Below are 19939 nucleotides of genomic sequence, written 5' to 3'. Positions count from 1 at the left end.
ATGGGAGACGTCATAACATCAACACAGTGTTACACTATGGGAGACGTCATAACGTCAACACAGCGTTACACTATGGGAGACGTAAACACAGCGTTACACTATGGGAGACGTCATAACGTCAACACAGCGTTACACTATGGGAGACGTCAACACAGCGTTACACTATGGGAGACGTCATAACGTCAACACAGCGTTACACTATGGGAGACGTCAACACAGCGTTACACTATGGGAGACGTCATAACGTCAACACAGTGTTACACTATGGGAGACGTCAACACAGCGTTACACTATGGGAGACGTCATAACATCAACACAGTGTTACACTATGGGAGACGTCATAACGTCAACACAGCGTTACACTATGGGAGACGTAAACACAGCGTTACACTATGGGAGACGTCATAACGCCAACACAGCGTTACACTATGGGAGACGTCAACACAGCGTTACACTATGGGAGACGTCATAACGTCAACACAGCGTTACACTATGGGAGACGTCAACACAGCGTTACACTATGGGAGACGTCAACACAGCGTTACACTATGGGAGACGTCATAACGTCAACACAGCGTTACACTATGGGAGACGTCAACACAGCGTTACACTATGGGAGACGTCATAACATCAACACAGTGTTACACTATGGGAGACGTCATAACGTCAACACAGCGTTACACTATGGGAGACGTAAACACAGCGTTACACTATGGGAGACGTCATAACGTCAACACAGCGTTACACTATGGGAGACGTCAACACAGCGTTACACTATGGGAGACGTCATAACGTCAACACAGCGTTACACTATGGGAGACGTCAACACAGCGTTACACTATGGGAGACATCAACACAGCGTTACACTATGGGAGACGTCAACACAGCGTTACACTATGGGAGACGTCAACACAGTGTTACACTATGGGAGACGTCATAACGTCAACACAGTGTTACACTATGGGAGACGTCAACACAGCGTTACACTATGGCAGACGTCAACACAGCGTTACACTATGGGAGACGTCAACACAGTGTTACACTATGGGAGACATCAACACAGCGTTACACTATGGGAGACGTCAACACAGTGTTACACTATGGGAGACGTCAACACAGTGTTACACTATGGGAGACGTCATAACGTAAACACAGCGTTACACTATTGGAGACATCAACACAGTGTTACACTATGGGAGACGTCAACACAGCGTTACGCTATGGGAGACGTCAACACAGCGTTACACTATGGGAGACGTCAACACAGCGTTACACTATGGGAGACATCAACACAGCGTTACACTATGGGAGACGTCAACACAGTGTTACACTATGGGAGACATCAACACAGTGTTACACTATGGGAGACGTCATAACGTAAACACAGCGTTACACTATGGGAGACATCAACACAGCGTTACACTATGGGAGACGTCATAACGTCAACACAGCGTTACACTATGGGAGACGTCAACACAGCGTTACACTATGGGAGACGTCATAACGTCAACACAGCGTTATACTATGGGAGACGTCAACACAGCGTTACACTATGGGAGACGTCAACACAGTGTTACACTATGGGAGACATCAACACAGTGTTACACTATGGGAGACGTCATAACGTAAAGACAGTGTTACACTATGGGAGACGTCAACACAGCGTTACACTATGGGAGACGTCATAACGTCAACACAGTGTTACACTATGGGAGACGTCAACACAGCGTTACACTATGGGAGACGTCAACACAGCGTTACACTATGGGAGACGTCAACACAGTGTTACACTATGGGAGACGTCAACACAGTGTTACACTATGGGAGACATCAACACAGCGTTACACTATGGGAGACGTCAACACATCGTTACACTATGGGAGACGTCAACACAGCGTTACACTATGGGAGACGTCAACACAGCGTTACACTATGGGAGACGTCATAACGTCAACACAGCGTTACACTATGGGAGACGTCAACACAGTGTTACGCTATGGGAGACGTCAACACAGCGTTACACTATGGGAGATGTCAACACAGTGTTACACTATGGGAGACATCAACACAGCGTTACACTATGGGAGACGTCAACACAGCGTTACACTATGGGAGACGTCAACACAGTGTTACACTATGGGAGACGTCATAACGTAAACACAGTGTTACACTATGGGAGACGTCAACACAGCGTTACACTATGGGAGACGTCATAACGTCAACACAGCGTTACACTATGGGAGACGTCAACACAGCGTTACACTATGGGAGACGTCAACACAGTGTTACACTATGGGAGACGTCAACACAGCGTTACACTATGGGAGACATCAACACAGCGTTACACTATGGGAGACGTCAACACATCGTTACACTATGGGAGACGTCAACACAGCGTTACACTATGGGAGACGTCAACACAGCGTTACACTATGGGAGACGTCATAACGTCAACACAGCGTTACACTATGGGAGACGTCAACACAGTGTTACACTATGGGAGACGTCAACACAGCGTTACACTATGGGAGACGTCAACACAGTGTTACACTATGGGAGACATCAACACAGCGTTACACTATGGGAGACGTCAACACAGCGTTACACTATGGGAGACGTCAACACAGTGTTACACTATGGGAGACGTCATAACGTAAACACAGTGTTACACTATGGGAGACGTCAACACAGCGTTACACTATGGGAGACGTCATAACGTCAACACAGCGTTACACTATGGGAGACGTCAACACAGCGTTACACTATGGGAGACGTCAACACAGTGTTACACTATGGGAGACGTCAACACAGCGTTACACTATGGGAGACATCAACACAGCGTTACACTATGGGAGACATCAACACAGCGTTACACTATGGGAGACGTCAACACAGTGTTACACTATGGGAGACGTCAACACAGCGTTACACTATGGGAGACGTAAACACAGCGTTACACTATGGGAGACGTCAACACAGCGTTACACTATGGGAGACGTCAACACAGCGTTACACTATGGGAGACGTCAACACAGAGTTACACTATGGGAGACATCAACACAGTGTTACACTATGGGAGACATCAACACAGCGTTACACTATGGGAGACGTCAACACAGTGTTACACTTTGGGAGACGTCAACACAGTGTTACACTATGGGAGACATCAACACAGCGTTACACTATGGGAGACGTCAACACAGCGTTACACTATGGGAGACGTCAACACAGCGTTACACTATGGGAGACGTCAACACAGAGTTACACTATGGGAGACATCAACACAGTGTTACACTATGGGAGACATCAACACAGCGTTACACTATGGGAGACGTCAACACAGTGTTACACTATGGGAGACGTCAACACAGTGTTACACTATGGGAGACATCAACACAGCGTTACACTATGGGAGACGTCAACACATCGTTACACTATGGGAGACGTCAACACAGCGTTACACTATGGGAGACGTCAACACAGCGTTACACTATGGGAGACATCAACACAGCGTTACACTATGGGAGACGTCATACAGAGGCAATATGCTGTTAATAGAATGTTCATCCTATTGCCTGTCATGCAGAACATACCATGATACAATGTTCATCCTATTGCCTGTCAGAGGGTTTGACTTTGACCTAACACTCCTTAGAGACAGAGGGTTTGACTTTGACCTAACACTCCTTAGAGACAGAGTGTTTGACCTTGACCTAACACTCCTTAGAGACAGAGGGGTTGACTTTGACCTAACACTCCTTAGAGACAGAGGGTTTGACTTTGACCTAACACTCCTTAGAGACAGAGTGTTTGACCTTGACCTAACACTCCTTAGAGACAGAGGGGTTGACTTTGACCTAACACTCCTTAGAGACAGAGGGTTTGACCTTGACCTAACACTCCTTAGAGACAGAGGGGTTGACTTTGACCTAACACTCCTTAGAGACAGAGGGTTTGACTTTGACCTAACACTCCTTAGAGACAGAGTGTTTGACCTTGACCTAACACTCCTTAGAGACAGAGGGGTTGACTTTGACCTAACACTCCTTAGAGACAGAGGGTTTGACCTTGACCTAACACTCCTTAGAGACAGAGTGTTTGACCTTGACCTAACACTCCTTAGAGACAGAGGGGTTGACTTTGACCTAACACTCCTTAGAGACAGAGGGTTTGACCTTGACCTAACACTCCTTAGAGACAGAGGGGTTGACTTTGACCTAACACTCCTTAGAGACAGAGGGTTTGACTTTGACCTAACACTCCTTAGAGACAGAGGGGTTGACTTTGACCTAACACTCCTTAGAGACAGAGGGTTTGACCTTGACCTAACACTCCTTAGAGACAGAGGGTTTGACCTTGACCTAACACTCCTTAGAGTCAGAGGGTTTGACTTTGACCTAACACTCCTTAGAGACAGAGGGTTTGACTTTGACCTAACACTCCTTAGAGACAGAGGGTTTGACTTTCACCTAGCACTCCTTAGAGACAAGAGGGTTTGACCTTGACCTAACACTCCTTAGAGACAGAGGGTTTGACTTTGACCTAACACTCCTTAGAGACAGAGGTTTGACTTTGACCTAACACTCCTTAGAGTCAGAGGGTTTGACTTTGACCTAACACTCCTTAGAGTCAGAGGGTTTGACTTTGACCTAACACTCCTTAGAGACAGAGGGTTTGACTTTGACCTTAACACTCCTTAGAGACAAGAGGGTTTGACCTTGACCTAACACTCCTTAGAGACAGAGGGTTTGACTTTGACCTAACACTCCTTAGAGACAGAGGTTTGACTTTGACCTAACACTCCTTAGAGACAGAGGGGTTGACTTTCACCTAGCACTCCTTAGAGACAGAGGGTTTGACCTTGACCTAACACTCCTTAGAGACAGAGTGTTTGACCTTGACCTAACACTCCTTAGAGACAGAGGGTTTGACCTTGACCTAACACTCCTTAGAGACAGAGGGTTTGACCTTGACCTAACACTCCTTAGAGACAGAGGGTTTGACTTTGACCTAACACTCCTTAGAGACAGAGGGTTTGACCTTGACCTAACACTCCTTAGAGACAGAGGGTTTGACCTTGACCTAACACTCCTTAGAGACAGAGGGTTTGACCTTGACCTAACACTCCTTAGAGACAGAGGGTTTGACCTTGACCTAACACTCCTTAGAGACAGAGGGTTTGACTTTCACCTAACACTCCTTAGAGACAGAGGGTTTGACCTTGACCTAACACTCCTTAGAGACAGAGGGGTTGACTTTGACCTAACACTCCTTAGAGACAGAGGGTTTGACCTTGACCTAACACTCCTTAGAGACAGAGTGTTTGACCTTGACCTAACACTCCTTAGAGACAGAGGGGTTGACTTTGACCTAACACTCCTTAGAGACAGAGGGTTTGACCTTGACCTAACACTCCTTAGAGACAGAGGGGTTGACTTTGACCTAACACTCCTTAGAGACAGAGGGTTTGACTTTGACCTAACACTCCTTAGAGACAGAGGGGTTGACTTTGACCTAACACTCCTTAGAGACAGAGGGTTTGACCTTGACCTAACACTCCTTAGAGACAGAGGGTTTGACCTTGTCCTAACACTCCTTAGAGTCAGAGGGTTTGACTTTGACCTAACACTCCTTAGAGACAGAGGGTTTGACTTTGACCTAACACTCCTTAGAGACAGAGGGTTTGACTTTCACCTAGCACTCCTTAGAGACAAGAGGGTTTGACCTTGACCTAACACTCCTTAGAGACAGAGGGTTTGACTTTAACCTAACACTCCTTAGAGACAGAGGTTTGACTTTGACCTAACACTCCTTAGAGTCAGAGGGTTTGACTTTGACCTAACACTCCTTAGAGACAGAGGGGTTGACTTTGACCTAACACTCCTTAGAGACAGAGGGTTTGACTTTCACCTAGCACTCCTTAGAGACAAGAGGGTTTGACCTTGACCTAACACTCCTTAGAGTCAGAGGGTTTGACTTTGACCTAACACTCCTTAGAGACAGAGGGTTTGACTTTGACCTAACACTCCTTAGAGACAGAGGGTTTGACTTTCACCTAGCACTCCTTAGAGACAAGAGGGTTTGACCTTGACCTAACACTCCTTAGAGACAGAGGGTTTGACTTTGACCTAACACTCCTTAGAGACAGAGGTTTGACTTTGACCTAACACTCCTTAGAGACAGAGGGGTTGACTTTCACCTAACACTCCTTAGAGACAGAGGGTTTGACCTTGACCTAACACTCCTTAGAGACAGAGGGGTTGACTTTGACCTAACACTCCTTAGAGACAGAGGGTTTGACTTTGACCTAACACTCCTTAGAGACAGAGGGGTTGACTTTGACCTAACACTCCTTAGAGACAGAGGGTTTGACCTTGACCTAACACTCCTTAGAGACAGAGGGTTTGACTTTGACCTAACACTCCTTAGAGACAGAGGGTTTGACCTTGACCTAACACTCCTTAGAGACAGAGGGTTTGACTTTCACCTAACACTCCTTAGAGACAGAGGGGTTGACTTTGACCTAACACTCCTTAGAGACAGAGGGTTTGACCTTGACCTAACACTCCTTAGAGTCAGAGGGTTTGACTTTGACCTAACACTCCTTAGAGACAGAGGGTTTGACTTTGACCTAACACTCCTTAGAGACAAGAGGGTTTGACCTTGACCTAACACTCCTTAGAGACAGAGGGTTTGACTTTGACCTAACACTCCTTAGAGACAGAGGTTTGACTTTGACCTAACACTCCTTAGAGACAGAGGGGTTGACTTTCACCTAGCACTCCTTAGAGACAGAGGGTTTGACCTTGACCTAACACTCCTTAGAGACAGAGTGTTTGACCTTGACCTAACACTCCTTAGAGACAGAGGGTTTGACCTTGACCTAACACTCCTTAGAGACAGAGGGTTTGACCTTGACCTAACACTCCTTAGAGACAGAGGGTTTGACTTTGACCTAACACTCCTTAGAGACAGAGGGTTTGACCTTGACCTAACACTCCTTAGAGACAGAGGGTTTGACCTTGACCTAACACTCCTTAGAGACAGAGGGTTTGACCTTGACCTAACACTCCTTAGAGACAGAGGGTTTGACCTTGACCTAACACTCCTTAGAGACAGAGGGTTTGACTTTCACCTAACACTCCTTAGAGACAGAGGGTTTGACCTTGACCTAACACTCCTTAGAGACAGAGTGTTTGACCTTGACCTAACACTCCTTAGAGACAGAGGGGTTGACTTTGACCTAACACTCCTTAGAGACAGAGGGTTTGACCTTGACCTAACACTCCTTAGAGACAGAGGGTTTGACTTTCACCTAGCACTCCTTAGAGACAAGAGGGTTTGACTTTGTCTCTTTCTAAATTGCCACATCCACTGTCACCATTTCCATTTAAAGGAGAAAGTGTCGAGGGACATAGTGAAACTAAGTGTTATCAAAGATGATCAAAGACAGGAGATAGAGGACTAGAGATAATGGTGACAAAATATTGTCGCGAACCGCCCAGCTTCGTTAATGTACAGCTCAGTTAACCCTGGTAATCCTTTCAGCACACTACCTCTAAAACAAGCTTTACATGATTCCACAAGCCACCAACTCTGACGTGACAGTGGCTTGTGGGAAGTTAAAGAAATCTCTATATAAATAAAACATCTCTTACATTACAATCTTCTTTGATGACATCCCCAGGAGTTGAAATGCACACAGACACATTTACATGTTTCTGAAGTTGAAATTGAATATTGAATGTTTGAGATGCAGCAGAGGCCTGATCATGTAAATATTATCATCACTTGCTCCAATCAAAGTCTGTTTTAATCCTTTAATTCAACTCTGTGGTGATTGACATGAAACTAGAGTAATCATTCAATAATTGCCCGTGTAGTGTTTCCGGGGGTTTCCATTAGCTTCAATAGGATCCTTACAAAACCTCAAAATACTACTTTATGTGAATGCTCTGCACCCAATCCAAGCATCAATCTGGACATTATTACTAACAAAAATACTGTTTGGATTTGTCAATTTCATAGACTTCCATGTGCCCAACAGATGGCCCATGTACACAAGGCAAACTCTACACTAGCGAATGCTGAGAATGGTGCTGCCAATGATACAAAACATTTACTGCACACGCGCACGTGCACACACACACACACACACACACACGTATTTCCCTGCCTGCCTGCTGGATCTCTCTAACATGAGAACAACAGGAAATCTCTACTGGGGGAGATGGAAAGGCAGAGAGAATCTGACAGCCCATCTGAGTGGAGCTCTAATCAGGGGTGTGAGTGTGTGAACGACCTGGCTTTCCTGTCACATGGGATGGATGAGAGTCTGATTGGACCCATGTGTGTGGTGCTGGCCCTGTGCCTGGTACGTGTGTGTGTGTGTGTGTGTGTGTGTGTGTGTGTGTGTGTGTGTGTGTGTGTGTGTGTGTGTGTGTGTGTGTGTGTGTGTGTGTGTGTGTGTGTGTGTGTGTGTGTGTGTGTGTGTGTGTGTGTGTGTATTTCTGTGCCTCTGTGTGTGTATGAAGCACTCTTTCTAAACGCCCCCCTCCCACCTGGTGCTCACATGCTTCCTGTTGTATCAGCCAGGTGTATGGTGCTGGAAGGGCTCTTATCTCTCATTCAGGTCTATCAGCCAAGTGTATGGTGCTAGGAGGGCTCTTATCTCTCATTCAGGTCTATCAGCCAAATGTATGGTGCTAGAAGGGCTCTTATCTCTCATTCAGGTCTATCAGCCAGGTGTATGGTGCTATGAGGGAACTCGTCTCTCTTTTAGTCTTTGTATGCTGCACATCAGGCAGTGGAGATTAGCATGCCTGCGTGACGAACAATATGCCTATTAATCTTGTTGATGTCATAACCTTAGAAACATATTTTAAATTGACAGCATAAGCATTGAAGCCAAAGTCTATGAGACAATGACAACAGTCTCTTAGCAACACTGACACAGAAAAACAGCAATTGTGTGTGTACAAACTTGGGAAGCAGACTGAACGACATCAAAACCTAACAGGATGTACAAGTGTTTACTAGGAGGGCTTGGTCTCAGTTGAGAGAGGACATTAGCATCGAGGCTTTCCTGATGAAAGGAGCGCTGAGCGTACTAGCGCCTTTGAAGGGCCTCTCAGGCTTGTGAGGCTTTAAAAACCCCTGGGTTTTTACATAAAGTCCTATTTAAACTTCCATAGTTGACTCCTTGGAGGCAGCTCTGTCTCTCTGTAAGTGAGTGAACATCCCCGTCAAACCCCACCACACTGTCATGTTCCTCACTGGGACTGGAAGTGTTCGTTGTCGAGTCATAAGACTGGGATATGGGTTTATTGGGATCATTGCTTTGCCGATCAATATGTAGTAGTGTGCCACCAACCGCCTTGTTTGTATTACAACATAGGCATTGCACTGGTACAACTACACACACACACGCACACACACACACAACACACACACACACACACACACACACACACACACACACACACACACACACACACACACACACACACACACACACACACAGTAGACCAGCAAAAAGAGACTCCACCACACACACACACACACACACACACACACACACACACACACACACATTTAGAATAATGATCTGAGACACTATAATTAGTAGACCAGCAAAAAGAGACTCCACCGCACACACACACACACACACACACACACACACACACACACACACACACACACACACACACACATTTAGAATAATGATCTGAGACACTATAATTAGTAGACCAGCAAAAAGAGACTCCACCACACACACACACACACACACACACACACACACACTACATGACTGTTGACAAGGGAACCACCATGATTACCTTTGTGATGGCAGTGGGGATTGAGTGCTTTGTAATCGGCATTTAAAAATAGCTTTATTACTCCATGCTGCAATGGTGAACACTCTGGGCATCAATCATCCAGGTGAAGGGACTCTCTTTCCAGACAAGAGGACAGGAAGCAATCTGCTTAAACCCCTTGGTGACACTGCAACAAGGGACCATAGCAACCAGGCCTGGCTGTCTCCATCTGAACCTTAATGGGTTAATAATCATTCATCAGGACAGAAACTATCTCTAGATGATGATACAAGACAGAAGAGTCACGAGGAGAGCATTTTATTCATGTAGCCCGTTGGTTTGTTATTCATTAGGTGTTGGGTTCAGGGATGTGTTTTAAGCATGTGGTATTTATACACAGTTTCCTGATGGTACTGGTTTCATTAATTCATTAGGTGTTGGGTTCAGGGATGTGTTTTAAGCATGTGGTATTTACACACAGTTTCCTGATGGTACTGGTTTCATTAATTCATTAGGTGTTGGGTTCAGGGATGTGTTTTAAGCATGTTTTACTTATACACAGTTTCCTGATGGTACTGGTTTCATTAATTCATTAGGTGTTGGGTTCAGGGATGTGTTTTAAGCATGTGGTATTTATACACAGTTTCCTGATGGTACTGGTTTCATTAATTCATTAGGTGTTGGGTTCAGGGATGTGTTTTAAGCATGTGGTATTTATACACAGTTTCCTGATGGTACTGGTTTCATTAATTCATTAGGTGTTGGGTTCAGGGATGTGTTTTAAGCATGTTTTACTTATACACAGTTTCCTGATGGTACTGGTTTCATTAATTCATTAGGTGTTGGGTTCAGGGATGTGTTTTAAGCATGTGGTATTTATACACAGTTTCCTGATGGTACTGGTTTCATTAATTCATTAGGTGTTGGGTTCAGGGATGTGTTTTAAGCATGTGGTATTTATACACAGTTTCCTGATGGTACTGGTTTCTTTCATAAAGGTTGTGTTTAATTCATATTTATTTTATATTTCCTGATCTACTTGTTAGTGTACATTCTGTATGTACTGCATGTGTGGGGACTGGGGACTCTCTATAATACTATTCACCATTGGGTGAAAGATATTGTCAGTGTTTAAAAAAAAAAAAAAATTAACTAGATTTTTATTAATGTGTGGATTGTTTACGATCTAATTAGTGTAATTAACAAATGTGAAGTTATTTCTCTTCTTCTGTTTCACCATATGGATCCATACCCAGAGGAACTGTCACAGGAAAACAGACGATAGGAGCCTGTCTTAGTCCTGGGGGAACGAGAGAGAGAGAGAGAGAGAGAGAGAGAGAGAGAGAGAGAGAGAGAGAGAGAGAGAGAGAGAGAGAGAGAGAGAGAGAGAGAGAGAGAGAGAGAGAGAGAGAGAGAGAGAGAGAGATTCAGAGAGAGACCCAGAGAGACACAGAGATTCAGAGAGAGAGAGAGAGATTCAGAGAGAGACACAGAGATTCAGAGAGAGACACAGAGATTCAGAGAGAGACACAGAGATTCAGAGAGAGACACAGAGATTCAGAGAGAGACACAGAGATACAGAGAGAGATTCAGAGAGAGAGATTCAGAGAGAGACCCAGAGATTCAGAGAGAGTCAGAGAGAGACACAGAGATTCAGAGAGAGACACAGAGATTCAGAGAGAGACACAGAGATTCAGAGAGAGACACAGAGATTCAGAGAGAGACACAGAGATTCAGAGAGAGACACAGAGATACAGAGAGAGATACAGAGAGAGAGAATTTAAATGAATTGAGAGACAGAGAGAGAGAGAGAGAGAAAGACCAAATGAGAGAGAGAGAGAGAGAGAAAGACCGAACTAGAGAGAGAGACAGAAAAAAAGAGAGAGAGACCCAGAGATACAGAGAGAGAGAGAATTGAAATGAATTGAGAGACAGAGAGAGAGAGAGAAAGTCCAAATGAGAGAGAGAGAGAGACCCAGAGATACAGAGAGAGACACAGAGATACAGAGAGAGAGAGAATTGAAATGAATTGAGACAGAGAGAGAGAGAAAGACCAAATGAGAGAGAGAGAGAGAGAGAAAGACCGAACGAGAGAGAGAGAGAGAGAGAGACCCAGAGATACAGAGAGAGATACAGAGAGAGATAATTGAAATGAATTGAGAGACAGAGAGAGAGAGAAAGATCAAATGAGAGAGAGAGAGAGAGAGAGAGAGAGAGAGAGAGAGAGAGACACACAGAGAGAGACAGAGAGAGAGAGACAGAGAGAGAGAGAGAGAGAGAGAGAGAGAGAGAGACACAGAGAGAGACAGAGAGAGAGAGAGAGAGAGAGAGAGAGAGAGAGAGACACAGAGAGAGAGAGACAGAGAGAGAGAGAGAGAGAGAGAGAGAGAGAGAATGCAACCCTAATTATGTACTAAATGTATTTAATTTAGTTAACAGGATTTTTTTAAATTTTTGTTGTTTTTCACTTTATATATTCACTTTGTATGTTGTCTACCTCACTTGCTTTGGCAATGTTAACACATGTTTCCCATGCCAATAAAGCCCTTGAATTGAATTGAAAAAATTGAGAGAGAGAGAGAGAGAGAGACACAGAGAGAGAGACACAGAGAGAGAGACAGAGAGAGAGAGAGAGAGAGAGAGAGAGAGAGACACAGAGAGAGAGAGACAGAGAGAGAGAGAGAGAGAGAGAGAGAGAATGCAACCCTAATTATGTACTAAATGTATTTAATTTAGTTAACAGGATGTTCCGTTTCCATCTTTTCATCTTAGATTAGTGTCATGATTTTGATAAGTAGAATAACAGAATACAACAGAATAATGAGCCATGGAATGAACCAAAATTCTCTCCCTGTCTACAAGAAAAATGGCCGTCATATTTTACCGCACTCTCAGTGGAACTTTTAAAGGGATAGTTTACTTCAAAACTCGATTGATATTTTTTTTCATGAATCTAAAAAATGTGTGCATGTCAGCAGTCAAGTATTCAAGAAAACTGTGATGATGCATCATTGACCAATGAACAAAATACACAGATATGTTTTCAAGTGAACTATCCTTTTAATAAAGTATTGGGCCTAAAATCAAAAGTTATATTTACCCTAGTTGTTCTGCAATCACAGGGACTATTTTACTAATATCACTGTATTTCAATAAATCCTCAAAACACATGCCAACAGTCTTTCTTTTGTGATGCCAAATTCCTCTGAAACATTGATGTCCCTTCCAGATGGCTTTCCTGTATTACTGTAGCTTTTCCCAGTGGAATTAAATTGTGAGAAAGCCATAAACGTTATTTCAGGCAATTTGACACATGGCTAACCATTATGTCTGATTTCTTCTGTCCACCGACAGGTCATTCAAATCAACTTTGAGGAGTTTGACCTGGAGATTGCCTACGACACGCTAACCATCGGTGATGGCGGGGAAGTGGGTGACCCCAAGACGATACTACAAGTGTGAGTGGCTGAGCGTTTTACTGGATCTATACTGAACAAAAATATATAACCATTTCAAAGGGAACTGAATTACAGTTCATATGTATTTATTTTTATTTATTTATTTAACCAGGTAGGCAAGTTGAGAACAAGTTCTCATTTACAATTGTGACCTGGCCAAGATAAAGCAAAGCAGTTCGACACATACAACGACACAGAGTTACACATGGAGTAAAACAAACATACAGTCAATAATACAGTATAAATAAGTCTATATACGATGTGAGCAAATGAGGTGAGAAGGGAGGTAAAGGCAAAAAAAAGGCCATGGTGGCAATATAAGGAAATCAGTCAATTGAAATAAATAAATTAGGTACTTATCTATGGATTTCACATGACTGGGCAGGGGTGTAGCCATAGTTGGGCCTGGGAGGGCCAGGCCCAGCCAATCAGAATACTCCACAGTGTTTACATGTTCAGTATATATATCACTGTGTGGGAGGGGTTTGTCTATTCCGCAATGCAAATGAGTTGGACTGCAAAGCCAGGTAACTACTTTATGTACTAGGGTCATCAAACAAACGCACAGGTGGAGATGGTCTTTGTGATTCTATAAGCGTAACACAGACGGTGCTATTTGTGGATGTACTGTATATAAGAGACTGTGGTGGGGTACATGTTCAGATTCATGTGGTGGGGTACATGTTCACATTCATGTGGTTGGGGTACATGTTCACATTCATGTGGGTGGGTACATGTTCACAATCATGTGGTGGGGTACATGTTCAGATTCATGTGGGTGGGTACATGTTCACAATCATGTGGGTGGGGTACATGTTCAGATTCATGTGGGTGGGTACATGTTCACATTCATGTGGTGGGGTACATGTTCACAATCATGTGGGTGGGGTACATGTTCAGATTCATGTGGGTGGGTACATGTTCAGATTCATGTGGTGGGGTACATGTTCACATTCAGGTGGTGGGGTACATGTTCACATTCATGTGGGTGGGTACATGTTCACATTCATGTGGTGGGGTACATGTTCAGATTCATGTGGGTGGGTACATGTTCAGATTCATGTGGGTGGGTACATGTTCAGATTCATGTGGGTGGGTACATGTTCAGATTCATGTGGGTGGGGTACATGTTCACATTCATGTTATTGGGGTACATGTTCACATTCATGTGGCGGGGTACATGTTCACATTCATGTGGTGGGGTACATGTTCACATTCATGTGGTTGGGGTACATGTTCACATTCATGTGGTTGGGGTACATGTTAACATTCATGTGGTGGGGTACATGTTCAGATTCATGTGGTGGGGTACATGTTCAGATTCATGTGGTGGGGTACATGTTCACATTCATGTGGTTGGGGTACATGTTCACATTCATGTGGTGGGGTACATGTTCAGATTCATGTGGTGGGGTACATGTTCAGATTCATGTGGGTGGGTACATGTTCAGATTCATGTGGGTGGGTACATGTTCACATTCATGTGGTGGGGTACATGTTCACATTCAGGTGGTGGGGTACATGTTCACATTCATGTGGTGGGGTACATGTTCAGATTCATGTGGGTGGGTACATGTTCACATTCATGTGGTGGGGTACATGTTCACATTCATGTGGTGGGGTACATGTTCAGATTCATGTGGTGGGGTACATGTTCAGATTCATGTGGGTGGGTACATGTTCAGATTCATGTGGGTGGGTACATGTTCACATTCATGTGGTGGGGTACATGTTCAGATTCATGTGGGTGGGTACATGTTCAGATTCATGTGGGTGGGTACATGTTCACATTCATGTGGCGGGGTACATGTTAACATTCATGTGGTTGGGGTACATGTTAACATTCATGTGGGTGGGTACATGTTCACATTCATGTGGTGGGGTACATGTTCAGATTCATGTGGGTGGGTACATGTTCAGATTCATGTGGGTGGGTACATGTTCAGATTCATGTGGGTGGGTACATGTTCACATTCATGTGGTTGGGGTACATGTTCACATTCATGTGGTGGGGTACATGTTCACAATCATGTGGCGGGGTACATGTTAACATTCATGTGGTGGGGTACATGTTCACATTCATGTGGGTGGGTACATGTTCAGATTCATGTGGGTGGGTACATGTTCACATTCATGTGGTTGGGGTACATGTTCACATTCATGTGGTGGGGTACATGTTCAGATTCATGTGGTGGGGTACATGTTCAGATTCATGTGGTGGGGTACATGTTCAGATTCATGTGGGTGGGTACATGTTCACATTCATGTGGTGGGGTACATGTTAACATTCATGTGGGTGGGTACATGTTCACATTCATGTGGTGGGGTACATGTTCAGATTCATGTGGGTGGGGTACATGTTCACATTCATGTGGTGGGGTATAGATAGTGTGGGTTGATCATGTTCCACTAGTCATATTACAGTCAGGGAGATAGTGTGGGTTGATCATGTTCCACTAGTCATATTACAGTCAGGGAGATAGTGTGTGTTGATCATGTTCCACTAGTCATATTACAGTCAGGGAGATAGTGTGGGTTGATCATGTTCCACTAGTCATATTACAGTCAGGGAAATAGTGTGTGTTGATCATGTTCCACTAGTCATATTACAGTCAGGGAGATAGTGTGTGTTATTGTCGTCGTCCCCCTCCCCACAGTCTGTCAGGTAACGTTTCTGTCTTTGTGCGTGTTTGTCTGTGCGTGCGTGCGAGTATGTTTGTGTGCGTGTTTGTCTGTGCGTGCTTGTGAGCATGTGGGTGAGTGTGTGTGTGTCAGGCTAACTGTGTGTTCTTGTCTTCCTCCTTCCAGTCTCTCAGGTAGCTTTGTCCCTGACCTCATCGTCAGCATGACCCATCAGATGTGGCTCCATCTCCAATCAGACGAGAGCGTGGGCTCCATAGGCTTCAAGATCAACTTTAAAGGTACATTGTGTGTGTGTGTGTGTGTGTGTGTGTGTGTGTGTGTGTGTGTGTGTGTGTGTGTGTGTGTGTGTGTGTGTGTGTGTGTGTGTGTGTGTGTGTGTACATGAATGCATCTCATTGTGAATATGTGTGTGAGCTGCAGCTCTCTAGCAGCTACTACACCTTATATTGAACTTGAGTTATAGAGGCAGAGGATCGGCATTGAGCTAGAGAGGCAGAGGAACGGCACTGAGTTATAGAGGCAGAGGAACGGCATTGAGCTAGAGAGGCAGAGGAACGGCATTGAGTTAGAGAGGCAGAGGAACGGCACTGAGTTATAGAGGCAGAGGAACGGCATTGAGCTAGAGAGGCAGAGGAACGGCACTGAGTTATAGAGGCAGAGGAACGGCCTTGAGTTATAGAGGCAGAGGAACGGCACTGAGTTAGAGAGGCAGAGGAACGGCATTGAGCTAGAGAGGCAGAGGAACGGCATTGAGCTAGAGAGGCAGAGGATCGGCATTGACCTAGAGAGGCAGAGGAACGGCATTGAGTTAGAGAGGCAGAGGATCGGCATTGAGCTAGAGAGGCAGAGGAACGGCATTGAGTTATAGAGGCATAGGAACGGCCTTGAGTTATAGAGGCAGAGGAACGGCATTGAGTTATAGAGGCAGAGGAACGGCATTGAGCTAGAGAGGCAGAGGAACGGCATTGAGCTAGAGAGGCAGAGGATCGGCATTGAGCTAGAGAGGCAGAGGAACGGCATTGAGTTATAGAGGCAGAGGATCGGCATTGAGCTAGAGAGGCAGAGGAACGGCATTGAGCTAGAGAGGCAGAGGATCGGCATTGAGCTAGAGAGGCAGAGGATCGGCATTGAGCTAGAGAGGCAGAGGAACGGCATTGAGCTAGAGAGGCAGAGGATCGGCATTGAGCTAGAGAGGCAGAGGAACGGCATTGAGCTAGAGAGGCAGAGGAACGGCATTGAGCTAGAGAGAGAGGCAGAGGAACAGGCCATTGAGCTAGGCAGAGAGGCAGAGGAACGGCATTGAGCTAGAGAGGCAGAGGAACGGCATTGAGCTAGAGAGGCAGAGGAACGGCCTTGAGCTAGAGAGGCAGAGGAACGGCATTGAGCTAGAGAGGCAGAGGATCGGCATTGAGCTAGAGAGGCAGAGGAACGGCATTGAGCTAGAGAGGCAGAGGAACGGCATTGAGTTATAGAGGCAGAGGAACGGCCTTGAGTTATAGAGGCAGAGGAACGCCATTGAGTTATAGAGGCAGAGGAACGGCCTTGAGTTATAGAGGCAGAGGAACTGCCTTGAGTTATAGAGGCAGAGGAACGGCATTGAGTTAGAGAGGCAGAGGAACGGCATTGAGCTAGAGAGGCAGAGGAAAGGCATTGAGCTAGAGAGTCAGAGGAACGGCCTTAAGTTATAGAGGCAGAGGTACTGCCTTGAGTTATAGAGGCAGAGGAGCAGCATTGAGTTAGAGAGGCAGAGGAACGGCATTGAGCTAGAGAGGCAGAGGAAAGACATTGAGCTAGAGAGGCAGAGGAACGGCATTTATTTTTTTATTTTTTTATTTCACCTTTATTTAACCAGGTAGGCTAGTTGAGAACAAGTTCTCATTTGCAACTGCGACCTGGCCAAGATAAAGCATAGCAGTGTGAACAGACAACACAGAGTTACACATGGAGTAAACAATTAACAAGTCAATAACACAGTAGAAAGAAAAAAAGGGGGGAGTCTCTATACAATGTGCAAAAGGCATGAGGTAGGCGAATAATTACAATTTTGCAGATTAACACTGGAGTGATAAATGATCAGATGGTCATGTACAGGTAGAGATATTGGTGTGCAAAAGAGCAGAAAAGTAAATAAATAAAAACAGTATGGGGATGAGGTAGGTGAAAATGGGTGGACTATTTACCAATAGACTATGTACAGCTGCAGCGATCGGTTAGCTGCTCAGATAGCTGATGTTTGAAGTTGGTGAGGGAGATAAAAGTCTCCAACTTCAGCGATTTTTGCAATTCGTTCCAGTCACAGGCAGCAGAGTACTGGAACGAAAGGCGGCCGAATGAGGTGTTGGCTTTAGGGATGATCAATGAGATACACCTGCTGGAGCGCGTGCTACGGATGGGTGTTGCCATCGTGACCAGTGAACTGAGATAAGGCGGAGCTTTACCTAGCATGGACTTGTAGATGACCTGGAGCCAGTGGGTCTGGCGACGAATATGTAGCGAGGGCCAGCCGACTAGAGCATACAAGTCGCAGTGGTGGGTGGTATAAGGTGCTTTAGTGACAAAGCGGATGGCACTGTGATAGACTGCATCCAGTTTGCTGAGTAGAGTGTTGGAAGCCATTTTGTAGATGACATCGCCGAAGTCGAGGATCGGTAGGACAGTCAGTTTTACTAGGGTAAGCTTGGCGGCGTGAGTGAAGGAGGCTTTGTTGCGGAATAGAAAGCCGACTCTTGATTTGATTTTCGATTGGAGATGTTTGATATGAGTCTGGAAGGAGAGTTTACAGTCTAGCCAGACACCTAGGTACTTATAGATGTCCACATATTCAAGGTCGGAACCATCCAGGGTGGTGATGCTAGTCGGGCATGCGGGTGCAGGCAGCGATCGGTTGAAAAGCATGCATTTGGTTTTACTAGCGTTTAAGAGCAGTTGGAGGCCACGGAAGGAGTGTTGTATGGCATTGAAGCTCGTTTGGAGGTTAGATAGCACAGTGTCCAATGACGGGCCGAAAGTATATAGAATGGTGTCGTCTGCGTAGAGGTGGATCAGGGAATCACCCGCAGCAAGAGCAACATCATTGATATATACAGAGAAAAGAGTCGGCCCGAGAATTGAACCCTGTGGCACCCCCATAGAGACTGCCAGAGGACCGGACAGCATGCCCTCCGATTTGACACACTGAACTCTGTCTGCAAAGTAATTGGTGAACCAGGCAAGGCAGTCATCCGAAAAACCGAGGCTACTGAGCCTGCCGATAAGAATATGGTGATTGACAGAGTCGAAGGCCTTGGCAAGGTCGATGAAGACGGCTACACAGTACTGTCTTTTATCGATGGCGGTTATGATATCGTTTAGTACCTTGAGTGTGGCTGAGGTGCACCCGTGACCGGCTCGGAAACCAGATTGCACAGCGGAGAAGATACGGTGGGATTCGAGATGGTCAGTGACCTGTTCCATTGAGTTAGAGAGGCAGAGGAACTATCAGTACAGCCAGTCAGATGAGAGATGGACAGATCACTACAGGGGTGGCAGGTAGCCAAGTGGATAGAGTGTAGGGGTGGCAGGTAGCCTAGTGGTTAGAGCGTTGAGCCAGTAACCGAAAGGTTGCAAGATTGAATCCCTGAGTTGACAAGGTAAAAATCTGTCGTTCTTCCCCAGAGCAAGGCAGTTAACCCACTGTTCCCCGGGTGCCGTGGATGTCGATTAAGGCAGTCCTCCACACCTCTCTGATTCAGAGGGGTTGGGTGAAATAAGAAAGACACATTTCAGTTGAAGGCATCCAGTTGTACACTGACCAGGTATCCCCCTTTCCCTACAGCCAGTCAGATGAGAGATGGACAGATTGATTGTCAGTACAGCCAGTCAGATGAGAGATGGACAGATTGACTGTCAGTACAGCCAGTCAGATGAGAGATGGACAGATTGACTGTTGGTACAGCCAGTCAGATGAGAGATGGACAGATTGACTGTCAGTACAGCCAGTCAGATGAGAGATGGACAGATTGACTGTTGGTACAGCCAGTC

At 45.3% G+C, this 19939-nt stretch overlaps 1 protein-coding gene across 1 annotated transcript in view; it reads left to right on the top strand.

The window, feature by feature from the left end:
• The window catches only part of LOC115128828 (CUB and sushi domain-containing protein 3-like), a 997580-nt gene that overhangs the window by 546604 nt on the left and 431037 nt on the right, over positions 1-19939 (top strand). Inside the window, exons 11-12 of the mRNA XM_065018010.1 lie at positions 13173-13276; positions 16085-16197. Coding sequence (XP_064874082.1) covers positions 13173-13276; positions 16085-16197 — 217 coding nt within the window. The remainder of the gene's footprint in view (positions 1-13172; positions 13277-16084; positions 16198-19939) is intronic.

The sequence above is a fragment of the Oncorhynchus nerka genome, linkage group LG4 (assembly GCF_034236695.1).
Source record: "Oncorhynchus nerka isolate Pitt River linkage group LG4, Oner_Uvic_2.0, whole genome shotgun sequence".
NCBI classification, from domain to species: Eukaryota; Metazoa; Chordata; class Actinopteri; order Salmoniformes; family Salmonidae; genus Oncorhynchus; species Oncorhynchus nerka.
This window is presented reverse-complemented; position numbering and strand designations above follow the sequence as displayed.